The 16,453-nt window shown below is 43.9% G+C and overlaps 1 protein-coding gene across 5 annotated transcripts in view; it reads right to left on the bottom strand.

Annotated features, from left to right (window-relative positions):
* Positions 1-16,453, bottom strand: part of SLC15A2 (solute carrier family 15 member 2) — a 66,084-nt gene that overhangs the window by 11,584 nt on the left and 38,047 nt on the right. For all 5 annotated transcript variants that reach the window (XM_074873579.1, XM_074873581.1, XM_074873577.1 and 2 more), the window contains 10 exons: positions 15,876-15,908; positions 14,721-14,809; positions 12,644-12,725; positions 10,562-10,687; positions 9,596-9,760; positions 7,485-7,531; positions 5,701-5,811; positions 4,192-4,288; positions 1,584-1,730; positions 429-533 (listed from right to left, as the gene is read on the bottom strand). In XM_074873579.1, the coding sequence (XP_074729680.1) occupies positions 429-533; positions 1,584-1,730; positions 4,192-4,288; positions 5,701-5,811; positions 7,485-7,531; positions 9,596-9,760; positions 10,562-10,687; positions 12,644-12,725; positions 14,721-14,809; positions 15,876-15,908 (1,002 nt within the window). The remainder of the gene's footprint in view (positions 1-428; positions 534-1,583; positions 1,731-4,191; positions 4,289-5,700; positions 5,812-7,484; positions 7,532-9,595; positions 9,761-10,561; positions 10,688-12,643; positions 12,726-14,720; positions 14,810-15,875; positions 15,909-16,453) is intronic.

The following is a 16,453-nucleotide window of genomic DNA, read 5'->3' as shown; positions in this document are numbered from 1 at the left end:
TGCCACAGGCAGCTGGCCCTGAAGGAGTCCAAACTACACACTTGATGAGGCTGCTGGCCCACTGAGCTAGCTGGATGAAGGCAAGCTGCTCTCAGTAAGCAACTGCAATGCATGGCTGGCATCATGTCCAGGCTCCAGGCCCAGCCTGCTTGCCTAGAGCTGAGCTCCAGCAATGTTATCGCAGTGCAGGTCACTTATTTACTGCCAGTGGGAGGCTTAGGGAGAGCCATTGATCCAGAGAGAAACGCTGCTGAGGGCAACACAGAGGCCTGGCTGGGAGGCAGCTCCGTGCAGGCTGCCACCACTCCATTGCAGGAGCCTGGGGCTGTGCAGAGAAGCTGTGCCTCCAGGACAGAGACATCCAGAAGCAACATCCGGGCCCAGGCCTGTTTTAAAGCATTACCTCTGTTTTAAGAGCCGAACCATACCTGTGCCATTGGTGCAGCCTGTGCAACAACGAGCACAAGGGTATTCCCAACAGCCACTGTGAGCAGCCAGCCTGCCTGCAGCACCGACTTCATGCTGGCCGGAGACTGAAAAGAGGAGAAGGGCCTGGTCAGTGGGTATCACGCTGTGCCCTTCTGCCCTGGTTCACCCTGTGATGTCCTGCCTGATGTAAGTGTCACTGGGCTCAGCCTAGGAGGAGATAGTGCAATTGCCTGTGTGCAGAGTCTCCTCTGTGGTTAATTTCGGCAGCTGCGTACAAGGAGCTTTCAAAATATGTCCTCCAGGACACACGAAGAAAGAGGAGATGCTGTTGTTGCGGAGCTGGATCCTGATCATACCCAACCTGTATCATCTGAAATTGTATGATCAAGAAGTTCAGGGAGCTGCATGACAAGCCCTGCAGCTTGGAGTCTGGTGCCATGTGGCTGTATACCTTTGGAAAAGAGACTGGATCTTGACGTTAAACTTCCTGCTGATGACAAATTTTCCACATTCCATGACAGATTGTCCCACTGTATTAATCACCCTCATTAATAAACATCTTCACTTTACTGCCAGGATAAATTTGAGTAGCTTCAGCTTTTTGATATTTTAACGTATCTACCCTCTCTTCTCATAAACCTTCTCCTGAGACAACAATCAAATCATCCCTTGCACGCTCATTACCCCTTGCTGTCTTTTTATAGACTTGTGTAGGCTTAGGCCCATTCAGTCTCTCAGCTTGAAGCAGGTACCAAGCCCCCATGCCACCCTGTAGTCCTTCAGATACCTTTGCCTTTTTATCACTGGAAAATACATACCACAAAATATTTCACTGGGAGAAAAACCTGATATTACAGTATTCAGAGCTTTCAAATTAAAGTAAACCTCTATTCAGTTCCATTCTATGTTCCCAGCTTTACCAGAAAAGGAGCTTCCTGAGTATAATTGAGAACTGGTATCTTCAGAGCATGAAATAATTTAGCTTGAGGGCACACAGCAAACTGTGTTATAATCCCACTTTTAGCTGAACCACAGATAACATTGTCAGTAAGTGTCATGCCAAAGGACGTATTACAAGTCAATGGCAGATGCAGGAATAAATCCTGAAGTCTAATTGTAAACCTAATCCAAAGTGTAATCTTTAAGTGGAGTACCTGAGAATAGGAGAAGGCCAGACCTGTAATGGAGAACATCACCTCCCCAGCAGATATTAGTAAGTACTGTGGTAACTGCCAAGCCATATGGACATTGTTGGCTTTGATGTCTTCTGACTTCCATGTCTTAACAGCACCTCCAGAAACCTAGCAGGAAAATAAAGGCCCATTGATTAGCTCCTCAAAGATCAGAACCTTCTTAGCCTGGACTCCAACAGCAACTTTACCAAAATGAAGTTTTAAGTAAAGGTAGAAGCGAAGCTCTGCCCTGGAAGCAAAACTCTGCGTCTGACCCCTGCCATTTCCAAGCCTGTTGGGAATGGGTTGACTCCTACCACACAGGGCTGAGGTGGCAGGATGGAAGCATCCTAGCTGATTCATATGCTGCAAGAGTTGCATGAGTTATTACAAACCAGCAAGTTGCCTTCTGCAGCAGGGCCGGGAAAAGCCTGTGTGGTACTTGTGCAGAGCCTGTGACATGCTGCTGTCCCCAGGGCCAGAAGAGGACGAGAGGATAAATGTTCATTGCAGCCATGTGGCCGCGGCTCCCATTTCATGGGCACTGTACAACTCCCCTACTATAACGGTGACACCCAAACAAATCCAGTTCAGTAACACCAAGAGTAGAAGAGACTGCCCCATATCAGATGTATTCAGATAGTTATGGCAGCTGTATTCCTCATTCTTTTTGTTTGCTTTCCCAGGTGTAATTAATACTGCCTCCGAGACACAGAGGCAGAGAGAGATTTGACTAGTAGCCAGGAAAACTGAAATGACTTCAGGCTGAAACCCCCGTGTTTACAGAGAGTACTTGGGAAAATACAAGGGATGTTTACGAGATGTACTTAATTACCATGCAGGGAGGCAAATCAAGAGACTGTATTTTAGCAGACTAAAAGGGGTGAGAGGAGAGCTGTGCATTGCTCTTTAGCCCATAAAGAATCATCACAAGCACCATACTATAACTGCACACTGAGGAAGGCTGGGTAGAAGGCGGCATCCCCATGATTTAAGTATCAGAGTTCAGCCACATTAGCAGACTAATATATTGCATTCTTGGTTCTTCTATATAGCACTCCTGGCAGAGGAGCAGGGCTCAGTACAAATCACTGGAATAATTAAAAATTATCTTGGCCTGGAACAAACTAACTCTACAGAAGTTGGAAACCACAGGGAGAGAGATGGAAAAACAGAGGGTCAAAAAGATTAAAGGACTAGCACAGGGTCCAGAAGGGCTGAGGCACAGAGCCACCCCTGAGCATCGATGGCTACAGCAGGGCCTTTTGTAGATGGGACTGCAAACTATAATCTTTGCCCATAGAGACATGAGACACATTTACCTCAACTGGCCCTGACTCAGTTGCGTTACCAGAGGCTCTGGGTCAATAGTCTTAGTATAATATTCTTCATGCAACTTCTCTACTTGGTTTCTCGTCTGGTGAAAGAGACTTGTAGCCATGGAGGAAGGGTCTGGCCAACATCACTTCAAGTGTATATGTGTTTTATGTACATAATTCTCTGCACTCACAGATGGCAGCATCTGCCTGTTCCCTCCAGGACTGTGCATCCCACTCCAGCTACTGGAGTTTAAAAAAAATGCCAGGTGCTTTGCATCTGTATTTTTCCCCCTATGTGTTGGACTCTGCAGTCACGAACAGCTCCCATTAATTGCCCAACTGGGAGATGTTACTGCCAGGGAGTAGCTGACAGCACTTTGCTCTGCTCATCACAACACAGTAGTCAAAGTCTCAGAGGGCAGCTTAGCAGCGTGTCCTGTCAGTCCTGGTTTGTCTGTGTGCCTGTGCAGTGGAAAGGTTAAAATGGGAGCTAAGCTGATCACGTTCATCTCCTGCCAGCTGGACAAGGGTTGGAGCAGTGTGCCTAAGAAGCTGGCAGGCAGGGAGAGGAATCCACCCTCTCAGCAGTTCTCATGCCCCATCAGGGCTAGGTTGTTCAGAAAACCATGCCTTGACTTTACACTAGGCTCCAAATGAGCTGTACAGACAGTGAGAGGAGGAAAAACAGATGCACAATCTCACCAAACTTCACCCTCAACACTTTGTCCCTCTTCCCCCCATGCATAATCCACCAGTCTTGGAAGATCAGCAAGTTAAATATGAGGATATAGCAGACTGTTTCTGCAGAGTTTTTCAGGTGTGAGGTACCACGAGGTACAGTATTTCAAAGACCACAAGCAGAGTCAGCTCTTGGCAGACTGTAATAGCTCTTTGCAGCGCACCAGGTCAAAGTTAACTGAACAAGGATGGCATGAGACCAGCACAAACCATGGATCACATGACTCTCCATGGAGGATATTCAAGGAAAAGATCTTAATGATTCTCCATGGAGGATATTCATCAAGGAAAAGATCTTGTTTAACCCATGAGATCTGACAAGATCACAGCGTAAGATGGAATGAGCACTCACCCACCTTGCTTGCGTAGGTGTCAAAACCTTTTACTAGCCCTTATATAACAGACTGCCTTCAGATGGCTACTGCCCAGGTCTTGTAGGGTGGAGAAAGCAAGTGAGAGTCACAAACATAAGAACAAAAGCACTGCCAGAGACTAGAACAGAAGGAGCTTGTTACCATTACAGGGACACTTACGTTAGTTATCACAATGGTGTATGATGCGCCGAAGTCGAGCAGCCCTAGCTCCAGGGTGAATTCTCCCATTTCAGTTATGCATTTTCCATTATTATATCTAGATACAATGATGAAGTACAGTATTTCTGAGTTAGTCCCACAGACAAAGAGCGCAGAGCAGAGCTATCAAACATGCCTCTACAATGGAGTAGGGAGGATGTATGATGTAAAGCTGCAGTAATGTTTGTGTCAGACAATCACTAGAGTTCTTGCCATCTTTTCCTTCCAGAAACACTTGGGCACTGACTAGAGTTCACCTAATGACCTGGGCTATTGCTAACATTTTTAAACTGTTTTTGCCTCTTCCTAGCACTGATTTTTTTTTTCCCCTCTCAGCTTTATTTTCCTTCCAAACTTTTCTCCACTCCTTCAGGAACTGTGGGCCAGACAAGTTAGTCAGGCTCAAGCAGCCTTCAGGAAGTCAGAGATATGCACCCACAAGCCACTTTTTGTTTCCTTTCAGCAGAGCAAATTAGCCTTCATATTTGTTCTTCTGATTTTGGATGTGCGAGATGGCACAGAGGCACAGCAGCACTACCACAATGGTTACTGCATCCTACTAAATTGCAGCAATAAATATTTTGGATGGAGCTGATGCAGAGAAAAGCCATGAAGCTTGTTTTGAAACACTGCAAATGTCAGAAATACCCGACAAGAGCCAACTCCAGTGCTGCCAAACCAAGGCCATATGGAGCCCCTGTCTAACAAGCCCAGCCTGCAAAGCCATGTAATGTTACTTGATGTTACCGGCCCACATACCAACACTTTGTAGTGTGGAATACGAATTGACCTTTCCCTGAGAGCACCCTAACGCTAAGATCTTGAGCCTGAGAGAATATCAAAACAGAGCTTGAGAGAATATCAAACCAAATGGCAGAGGGGGCCTCACCACGTCCCACCTTACTCTGCCGACAGATGCACAGGAATGGCCATTCTCTTCCCTCCAGGCCCCCGCATAATGTGAATAAAAGCTCAGAGAAAGTGCTGTATCTGGACCTCTTCAAAAGGTTTTTTGGGTTTCCAAAATTCCCGTGACCTGACTCGAGAAAACTCAGATTATGGCCTAAATTATGACGTCATTATACTCATGTCATGGGAATAAAGTTTCCAAGCTTTGTCCCTACTGATTTTATCTTACCAAAGCAATAACAACCATGGGATGGGAACTATCACAGACACTGTTTGGAGGCTGAATCTATTCAACTGCATATTAGGCACAGAGATACAGATTTGCTGTCCTTTGGCTTGAACACTTTGCAGACTAAATGCATGGTACTTCTGTACACACACAAGTGGCCTGGAGGACCTGCTCTGCACAGAGCTGATAATTCTGCTTTTTTATAAACATCTGCCCCCACTAAACAATGCCAAGACAATAGCAACCAAGGTTTTCTATTCACCTGAGAAAAGCCCCATTGTATCCAAGGAAAGGCCTCAGCAAGGACCTTCAGCACATCAAGGGAAACTTACTTGTCCCTCTCTAGCAGCGAGTATTCAGAAGCGCTGTAGTTTTTCTGAACAGCAATGAACCTTTTGTTGTCAATGGTGAGGTTGACGTCTTCACTCAAACCATTAATGAATCTGCAAAGAAAGCATATTTCATTGGGTTGTCAGACAGGGCAGGAGAAGCATAATATCAGACACTTTAGAAGAAGTGCGCGCTCTCTCCCAAAGCATTCTGTAACTCCCTAAGGTTAGGACAGCCTCTCCTACAAGCTACCAAAATATTCACCTAATGTGTTGCCCATTTTTTTCGATATATGATTAGTTTTCCCTGCTGTGTAATTTTATCCTGTTACTCTCTCCCCTGTGGAAACTGACCCTCACTTTGTGTGGGTTAAGACCTCCAGGAAATCTCTTCTCAGAGACCTTCAAAGATTGTTCCGTGATTGTCTGAGAGGACAGAGCCCCAGCCCACCCCAGGAAACTACAAAATTGGGTGTCCTCATGAGTTCGTGCACCACGCTGGCATACTTTCCAAGGAGTTTCTACCAGTGGGAAAGAGTTTTCTAGCAAAATAAGATATTTTCATCAAAACCAAATCTTTCATGGGAATGTTCAGATGTGGGATTTTTTCACCCAGTGTTTACATGCTTTTTCATACACAAAAGAGAGTTTCCTTTTGACAACTCAAAAATTGTTAGCAAGAGCAAACAATTTTCATTTGATCTGACTGTGTTTTAAAACATTTTGGTTTTCAGTTCTTAAAATGGGGGTGAAATCCCAGAAGATAAAGTGCTTAACAAAAGTAACTTTTTAGTGGAAAAATAGTTTCTTTCTAGTGAAATCTCTTCACAAACTGTTGAAGCGAAGTTCTGAGATGTTGTCAAAAATGTTCACAGGAAAATATAAAACATTCCTGACAGTCTTCCAGGTATTAATCAAGTCTCCAAGGTGGTGGTTAGTCAGTAGAAGCCTTCACAAGCACAGGGCCATGAACAGACACTGTTCCCCTGCTCTGTCAACAAAGGCTTTCAGATAAGGGAGTTGGACATTGTTTTACACTATCTGAAGTTTTTGAGGGTTTTTTTGTTTGGTTGGTTTTCTTCTGTTTTTTTGTTTTTTGTTTTAAATTGCAGCTTGCCCAAATCATCCAGAAAGTCCAGCTGAAATCCTCTTTTTTTTTTTTTCCCCTCTTTTTCTCAAATCTGCATCTCAGCAGCCTTGCATAGGCCTGGTGATGTGGTGCTGGAGGTAACTGTGACCTCAGTGAGGTGGCATCTTGGCACAGGACTGTTCATGGACTAGCTCAAATTAGGAAAGTAGACTAGCTGCTTAAGCAGAGCCCAATGCCCAGCTGAATTGTTTAAGAGGATGTAAAATTGTTGCTGTATCCAATTTAGTAGGCATTTGTGCATGAGGTTGGGTAAGACAAATGAACGTCATGGGTTGGCCAGTTTGCAGAGGACAAATGGCAATGGCTCCTTTCCAGATTGCTTCTTCCCTTTCTTCCCAGGGAGGCGGAACACAGTGAGATGAATTTACTACTCTTCCAAGGGAGGAGATCTTTTACATTGCCATCTCAGCCCAGACTATCCTAGGCAGTAAGCAACAATAATGCTCAGCTCTGCATGGCAAGTGTGGGAGGTGACACGCTGTCAAGCCTCCGCAGATGACACCTGAGTATTGCATGAGTATTATGGACTAGATTCCAACCTGACAACATCTGGGTTATGTTACATATATTTTGCATTAGACAAAAGCAGTTTCCCTCTCCCCACCAACTCCAAATCCTCAGAAAAAGCCATTCCTACCTAACAGCTGCCAAACCATTTTCTGGCTTTGCTTCCAAGTCTGTAATCTAAAGAGAGGAAGAAAAAAAAAGAGATCAAACATTTATTAATGCTGCCTTATAACAATGTGCAGCAGAAAATACTAGTGTCTGTGCAGTTAGATGCGTTGTAAAGCCCATAGAAATCAACTGGACTCTCACATAAACTTTACATCAGGCCACAGAAGTACATTTTACAGTGCTGAAAAAAGACAGTAAAGACACTGCCCTGCTCTGAAGATTGTATGTCACACAAAAAGAATACAGAGCAAGGTTCTTGGCTGGTAGAAATCCACAGTTGTGCCATGTCCACTTAAGCTGGCAGAGCAATTTCAATTGGCGCTGCCCACAGATGGAACTCAGGCAAGCCAAAAGGGACTGAATCTACCTTCAGAAACTGGCTTTCTCTTAAAATTTTCTAGCCCTTTCTCCACACATCCTTCCTGATGTTAAACCCTGAGCTTCTGAGATCAAGGATCCAGAATTTCGGTATACTTATAAAATGTCTATTGTATTTCAGTGTGATATGCTGACCCACAAATAATGCATGCCCTAAATAATAAATAGCCACAGTGAATAATAAATGTCAGAGTAATAAATAATAAACAACAACATCATCATTTTTCTCCATGGGAGACACATGGGGATTAACACTCTAGTTCGTTGCAGACAGACCAGCCAAATCATTACTTGTTTTCATCAATGAGTCCCAGAGCTCTCAAATTCATTTCCTGCCTACTCAACAGCCCGCAAAGGAGAAGAAACCAATTTCAGATTGGATCCTTCCAGAAGAGCACTCCCACCTGAGAGAGGGGCCAAGTCCAGCAGTGAGGGAGGCTGGTGTGGGCCATGGCTACTCCAGGGCAAGCCCAGCAACACAGCAGTGATGCTGGCATTGCCTGCCTTGTGTTGCAATGCTGGAAAAACGAGTATCATTTACCACACTATCTTCCACACCTCCCTTATCTACAGCTGAGAATGACAGGTCAATAGCATCACCCAACAGCATGGCTGTTCCCCAGCACATGAGAACCTGCCCGTGCCAGGGTGGGCATTAATTTAAGCACAGACTAGATAGCTAAGGCAGCACAGAGATGTACTGAAGCTCAGAGACTGTTTTGCTCCAGCCTGTCACAGACTTTCACTTCTTAAGGACTGTATGAAAATCACTGTACAAGCATCCATTTCTTAAGGTAACAGCACGCAGTCATCAGGGTCACCTTAACACTGTATGATAATAAGCCCCAGGCTCTAAGCCATAAAGCAGAAAAAACCCCCAATATTAGGAAAAAATAAATTCTTAAAACTCCTCATTTTTAAAAACAGTTATGTGGTTTCCACTATATGATATTGAATGCTTGGTGTGGCAGCCCTGCAAGGTAGCAGGCTGAGGAACTGCAGAGAGAATTGATATTTTAGCATGAGGACAGATTCTGATGACATTTACACACCTGCCACAATGTGCAATAACACCAATCATTTAAAAAGAGATTCTTAGGATACAGCTACATATAAAAGATACCAGAATCTGGCCCTATACGTCCCATATGTTTCTCTCTGATTGTTACAGCAATACACAAAAGTCCAAACACAGCCGACTGCTGCAAAGCCCGAAATGAGCTTAATCATTTATTCTGTTCAGCAAAACAAATGGGCCTTCTGTGCATTTTCACTAAACACTTGCAATAACTAAACATGGAATCATTCCTCTGATACTTTTATTCCATGCCCAGCCCTAGAGCCTCTTTAACATCTTTGCTTTATAGAACCATCTTTGGGGGAAAATCTCTGGCGCTCTCCTTCCTCAGCATTCTCAAGATCTGCTGCCTAGCAGGCATGACTTTGCTCTCCCACTGCAGCATTCACTGGATTAAAGTGTGCCCAGAAACTCTCAGATGCCATAACGCCTCTATTAATCAACCAGCAGAAATGCGTACAGATCCAGTGCCGCTAGCTAAGAAGTCAGGTTTAGAGCATCTGAGAGCAATCAGACAGACATTGCAACTGAACAAATGAATTAATGAGCCTATTACCCCATTGTATCATCACAGCCATTGAATTAATACTGTATTTACATTTCACTCCCACACTCACTAAGCGGCTTGATAGGCTTCCTTCTGCCTCAAAAACAATTAAGCTGTATACTGATTTTTCCTTCACAGTGTAGTTAAAATCAAGAGACAATCCTTGATGTTGCAGGGTGAAGCGAAGGCTCTGTTCCTCTCCATTCAATATTAATTTTGAGTACTCAACTGGATTCTGTGGAAAAAACAAACTTAGTTACACTTTTTTCAGATGAGAAAGGATTTCGCTCTTCCCACCAAGTGCAACCCTATCCTCTCTTCAAGGGAGCCTGTAAAGAGAGGTTAACAGTCAGAGCTGTCTTCTACAGCAAAGGACCTATGTTGACCTCTGGGCTTTGGGCTGGCCAAGCCAGAGCTTGGAGTACCTTCCCTTGCCTGATGCAACCCAAAGGTCAGGGAACACCTTCTGCCCACACACCTACTCTTTTCCCTGGCCCTGATCTGTCCCGATGGGACCACGTCTAAAACATGGCAGGCTGCTGGTGGCCAGTGGACTGCTGGGACGAGTCCCAGACTAGCCTGACCTGTAAAGGAATCTGGAAGCTGACATAGGAAACAACCCAGCGCCTATGTCCGGGTAATTGCCTTCCCATTTCTTTCCTCCTTTGCAGGTAAGTACTTCTCAGATGCCATCCAGATCCCAGCAGCAACGCCTGGGCTGAGCACTGAGAGATGTGAGTTGAACGTCTCTACATGCTCATCTCAGGACAATTATCCTTTATTCCTAATTACAAGTGAATGTAGTTAGCCATTTACTCCTTTGCCATGGAAATATGTCTCTAAACTGTCCACTTCTGTCTCATCAACGGAGATAATATGCTCCATTATTAAAGCTGTTCCTATGCACTTCTAAGGTGGTAGAGGAGAACAAGCTCTAGCATCTGTGGGTTTTAATAGAAAACACTTGAAGAAAAGCCCACCCTTTCTTCAATGGGATGCAAGCGGGGAGGCCTTCCAGCCCCACATATATGCTTACCTGAAAAGCCTCCACAGGCTGCTGAAATAGGTCCTGGTCTTGGATTGTCACTTGAACAGGGTTCTTTGCCAAATTCAGAACCCGAATTAAACTTTCTTCTGGGACGAGTTGAGGCATATCGCTTTCCTAATTAAAGTAAAAGGCTTTAAGTGCCATCTATATGCTTTATTAGCACTTTAATATCTCTTCATTTTTAGCTGTAATAGTCTTCCTCTCTGTAATGACACTTTTCCATCCCTTCCTCATCAGAAGTTGAACTGAGAGAAAACTGAACATAAATCTTATTTAGGGAGTTTTCCTCATAGTAGCTCGATAGCCAACCTATCATTCCTCCCCAAAACTGCTCTTCACATCACTAAGCATACAGGCTACACAACTGCTAGCTATGTAGAACAATGTCACTGCTTTCATTATACAGCTCCCTAGTGCCTGGATTTAACCAACTGCCATATCAGAATGGAAAAAATTGTGCTTAGCTTTCAAAAGCAGTGACCAGAATAATTATTTCCCACTGCAGCCACTGACTGGGAAAAGAATTAGGCCAGAAGTTAAGCAGTTTTGAAAATCCCAGTTCAGTTCCATGTCTGTAATCGGTGCTTTTGCATCACTTGACACCATGCTATCTAACAGCTGACTGTATAGATCTTATTTCCTGTTTTCTGAGAAAGGAAAGGCAATGCCTCCAGCACAGAGGTATCTCTGTCAGGAATCATTTCCTAGAAAGAGTACATCAATCAGTGTCAGCATTGTACTACCTGCAGATCTAAAATGAATTTATTTTTTTTAAAAGTCTCCTTTTTTCTCACTTTATTTTCAAGTAGCTGTCAGCAATACTTCAGAGCTATTCATTTTTTTCGATCTCTTCCTACAATTTCGGTATTGCCAGCAGGGCAGTTTGAACCTAACTCGGGGAAACATACTGGCAGAGAAGATAGGGTGACACTGATTTCCCTGTGCCCATGTGCTGCTCTGGACCAACAGGCCTGTTAACGTTCTCCAGCAAATTCCATTACAGTGGCTTTTCACCTGCACCACCCACAGCCAAGCCAAGGTGGCCCATCCTACCCCCCTCTTCGTTAGAGCTTTTAGTGGTCTTCAGGGTAAAATTTCCATGCACAGGCAGGGGGGAACCTCTAACTCACCTTGCCTCTGCCCAGAGGAGTCACCCACAGCCAGAGCAGACTTTCAGTGCTTGGCCAGAGCTGCTGGTGGTGGCAATGAGAGCATTTCTTTGCTCACGTAAAGAGATCAGAAAGAAGACCTGAACCCACAAAGTCTCATTTCAGTGTGAGACTTGTCAGTGGATTCACCTGAGGAACCAGCAGATGTTAATCCAGGGCTGTGTGCCAGCCGCTCTAACAGAACATTTTAAGTATACATGGAAGCTTTAAAAATTAATCCTTTAGTAACTTTTGTGAGACAAAGGTCAGCCAAAGTCTGCACAAGGCTGGTCACAGGCCACAAGCAAATAGTATAAATCTGCTGGGGCTAACATCAAATTTACAAGAGATTTGCTGCCATCATGCCTGGGGCTGCCTGGCAGTCCCTGATGCCTGTGACTACAGTAGTGACAGGATTCACTTGCATCACTGGAGAAACACTTTGGCTTGTAAAAAGCACATCCCCACCCTAAAGTAGGAAAGTAATTAAATTTAAAAAAACAAAACCACGGCCCACATACACACAGAAAACCCCCAAACAGTAAAATAAGTAAAATATAGGCAAGCTACAGCGAGAAATAGGAGAGAGAACAGACTACCTTTTGGGAATTAATCACTAGAATTAACTAGATGTCTGTCAAGCACTTTGACGATGGAAATCTAGAATATAGACCCAATACAGATGACCGGCACAGCAAAACTGCAAAGACTAGAAAGAGAGCAAGAGACAGAGAGAAAGAAAGGGAAAAGTAGACAAAGTAAGAATTATCATTAGCAACTGGGTCGGTATGCTTAATTGTAAAGAACACATTAAAAATTATGATCAAGGAACACAGTGGTTAAAAGGATTATCTAACAGGCATCAATAAAAACACCTTGGGGAAAGAAGGTATTTCTGAGGAATCCCTTGTACTATACTTACATTTATTTTGACTTCTACAACAGCTGCAAGTCCAAACGCCATCCCTGCAAGGATCATACCTGTTGCCATTTTCCTGATAGGTCTATGGAGCAAATGAAAAAGGTGTCATTACAAAAAAAAAACTAATTTAAAATACAGAATACCATTCCTCAGAGCCAAAGATGTGCCAAAACCATGTAATAAACTGTCCAACAGGTGGCACTGGGGATGACATGCTGTTTAAATTGCCAATCATTTAACTTAAAACTATTCTATTATTCTGTATGAGGCCAGCACTGAGGCCAATTAAAACTTATATGCCATGAAAAAAAGCCCTTTGCTTGCAAGTTTCATATTATCTTGTTCCTAGCTCTACTAGTGGGAATAGCTCATGGCATTATGTTAACCTGTGATGTTGGAAGGAGCACTAGAAATCATATATCTTCAAGTCCCTTTTGGAAAAGGTAAAAGAAAAGTAGCATGCTATTTAGCAGCAGGAATGAGGAGCAGAAAAATGTGTAGTTTGTGTCATCAATGTTTCTGACCATCTGTGGTATCATTCTGGGTTATTTTTCATGCCAATACATTTACATTTCTAGAGAATAAAGAGCTTGCTTCTGAACTTGGAGCAAAACTAGTGCAACTCTACCAGAGTTACATGAGATAATATGATATAAAGCAGAATAAAATAGGTCCAGAACAGCATGCCCAAAGGGACTAGCGAGTTGTTGAGATTTAAAACAAATCTGGTTCTAGACTCAGAGGTCTCCACTCTTTGTAATGGTCTGGATTCACATTCCAGATTGACTGAGCTATAGGAAATCCAGATGAGGAACCCAAGTTCTGTCTCTCAGTTACATGCCCTGGGATAAGAAAATATTTACCTCTTGCATCTTGTACTAAAAAAAAATTTTTTTGATCTTCAATGCTGTATTGGGATTTTGTAGCACAAACTTTTGCAGTCACATAGGCTAACATCCTGCAGGCTGCAGTGTTTCCACAGACACTTCTATAGCTAAACTAAATAGGAGCCTGTTAGTATCCCACATTCAGGGGACAGAGACAGCATGGCATTCAGTCCTGGTCGGTGCATGAGTTTGTGCTGCTGGCCAAACTAGTCTGTGAACTGGTCATCAGGCAGGAAGTTTTCTGTCAAGTTAGGGCTCAGTCCAGGGCAGGGGCTCACACTGAGGTAGCATGGACAAGCACAGCTTCCATCACAGGGCTGGACAATGTCTTTAATATGTCTTTAAGTACAAGTAATTCAGCATGATGGGAAAGGATTGGCAGGATGAAGGGGTAGGCTTCTGATATAGGCTTCCATCCCCATTTTATGTGGTTTTGTTTATCCAGCATTTTAGTTTGGATTAGGAACATGCTTTTTAAGCCAATCTCCCACTCATCACCCCTTCCCACGCTGTGGTTTACATTGAGAAGTGGTGCTGGAGTATGGAAACTTGGTTCCTTTCATCTGAAACCACACTGGCAAAGGCACTCCATGAGTGCACATAACATACTCCCACTGCTAAAGGGCATCAATCCACAGAAGCAGACTACAGATACTCTGAAGTAAAATCACCCAAAATGCATAAAGTCGGTCTCCGAACCAACCTGGATGTCTGCTTCTATTACACTGCACTTCTTCCTAACACAGACCAGGGATAAAATGCTTGGGCCATCTGGAAATTCCCATACGTACTCACTGGATCAGATCCTAGTGTGGAATCTGCTTTCACACCACCACATGTAGCCCACATGGGACAGTGAATTTGGCCCCACAGGGACCTTTCAGGGAGGGAATTATTTAGGGGTGATGTAAGAGATAAGGTGAAGAACATGTTGATAGATTCAAAGAGGGACTGTTCATATCTGCTTTCAGGGGAAATCTGTACCCAGCAGAATCCAACATCACTGAATTTTCCCCTCTGGAATTTCCAGGGCCTATGGAAGAGGGTCATGATGCCTCTTGGGGTTGAAGTGGAGGCAAGTACTGAGAAGGATGAATGGAGATTTGTGTTCCTCCTCCTTAAAATCTATTCTGCATACTTGCTGAAAAAGAAAAAGCACTGAGGCATCTGCATTGCCCCCATGTACTTACGTGAAATTAAATTTGCACATGTTTATGAGGGGGTAGAGCCCAAGGTCAAAAATTGGGATGAAGACAAGAATAAGAAGTGGATTTAAGAACTGCAATACAAAAGAATGGGAGTTTAGTGACTAGAAAGCAACTTTCAGTAATTAAACTCACAAAGCACTGTCCTCCAGAAATAATTCCATTACAGAAAGGACATGAACAAACACTTAAAAACCTCCTTTTAAAATATAATCATAGTTTGCACTTCGACAGCTTCTGCTATTTAGTTTTCACAGGCACGAATACATTTTGTTCATATCCTCCTCTCCAAGAGGTAAGCAAGCATCAGTGGCCCAGTTTCCCTGAAGAGAGAACTGAAGCATTATGTTTTTAAAGAGTACAAAACCCACTGACAATAGAGGCAGGTGACCTTCAGTGCTGTGGTGGGACCTTACAACAAATCAGCAACAATGGAAACATCTTGGGACTTCAGCAAAATCCCAGAGGGACAGGCACTTTTCTGTGAGACTGGCAATTTCTCAGACTTCCACACAGCTTGGTAGTCCTCCCAGAACTAAATTTCTCCTGGGAGGGGCAGAGGTTGTCTGCCAGCAAGTAGTGGCAGAGCAAGGAAACAGAAAGTGACAGAGAACAAGCAGAGAGAAATGTTGTTTCAGTTTTGAAGGAAGATTTCAGGGAACAGAACAGCTTTGAATTTCTCCACAGCTGTTCAGCGTAAGAATTGTAATCAACTGTGACAACACGGAGTCTTCACATTTTCATCTGCCCCACAGAAAGGGAGGAAGGAAACATATTTCAGGTACAACACTCATCCCAGCACAGGGGCATGTTAAAAGGAGACACAGCTTGTATCCTCCACATGCTAGCACTAGTTCAAGAACTACTACGATGGCATGTCTCCCTACATCTCTGCACTATTTTGCAGGATTCAACCTCTGTGTTAGGACATCCTTGGGGTCTTAGGAACCCCAAGACTAAGCTTGCAAAACAGCTGGTGAGCAATAAGGCAGAGTCCACACCACAGCAGTCAGCAGGAGCACTGCTATTACCTTCAAAAGGAGCAGAGAAAGGCTACTGGTCCCATGAGAGAAATAAAAATGAGAAAGAAAAAGAGACTACATTTCTAAGGGTTATTTCCTACCCTATAGTATCTTTTACCTGCATTTGGTCAGGCTGAAGGACATATATTCCCTGAAACAAAAAGATATTCCAAGTGATTCATAAACACCGTAACAGTACATCTGGCAAATAAGCAACCAATCCAGTAGAGGCCTTAGCAGCAAAGATGGTTTCCTCAAATACTTTACGTTGGCTTTAGCAACTGATGTTGTGCTCTTGACACTTGTTGTCTAAGGATACAGTGTTTGATGAGAATCATTTTGCAAAAGGAATCTACACTCAGCCCTTGATATATGGCAGCTGGACGACAGCCTATGACAGGTACCAAGACCCCTCTTTCAGACTGGCTGAGCCATGAATTAGGTAAGTGGGGAGGAATGGGCAAGTTATTGCCCAAGCTGGGATTTGGGCTTAAAGCTTCCTCCCTCTCTGCTTCCATAATGGGAAAAGCACAAATGCTCTCAAGCTTCAGGACCCTCTGAGCTCTGTTGGTATTTCTCCCAAGCGTCCCAAAAGGATAACAAAAGATCATCCCCGAGCCAGTGGGCTGCACGACACCTCTTTCCTCCCTCCATCTGCCAAGGGCACCTAATGGGCTTTGGTCAACTGTGACTTCT

Source organism: Strix uralensis, chromosome 6, assembly GCF_047716275.1.
Source record: "Strix uralensis isolate ZFMK-TIS-50842 chromosome 6, bStrUra1, whole genome shotgun sequence".
Lineage (NCBI taxonomy): Eukaryota > Metazoa > Chordata > Aves > Strigiformes > Strigidae > Strix > Strix uralensis.
Note: the sequence above shows the minus strand (reverse complement) of the source record. Positions and strands in the feature narration are given on the sequence as shown.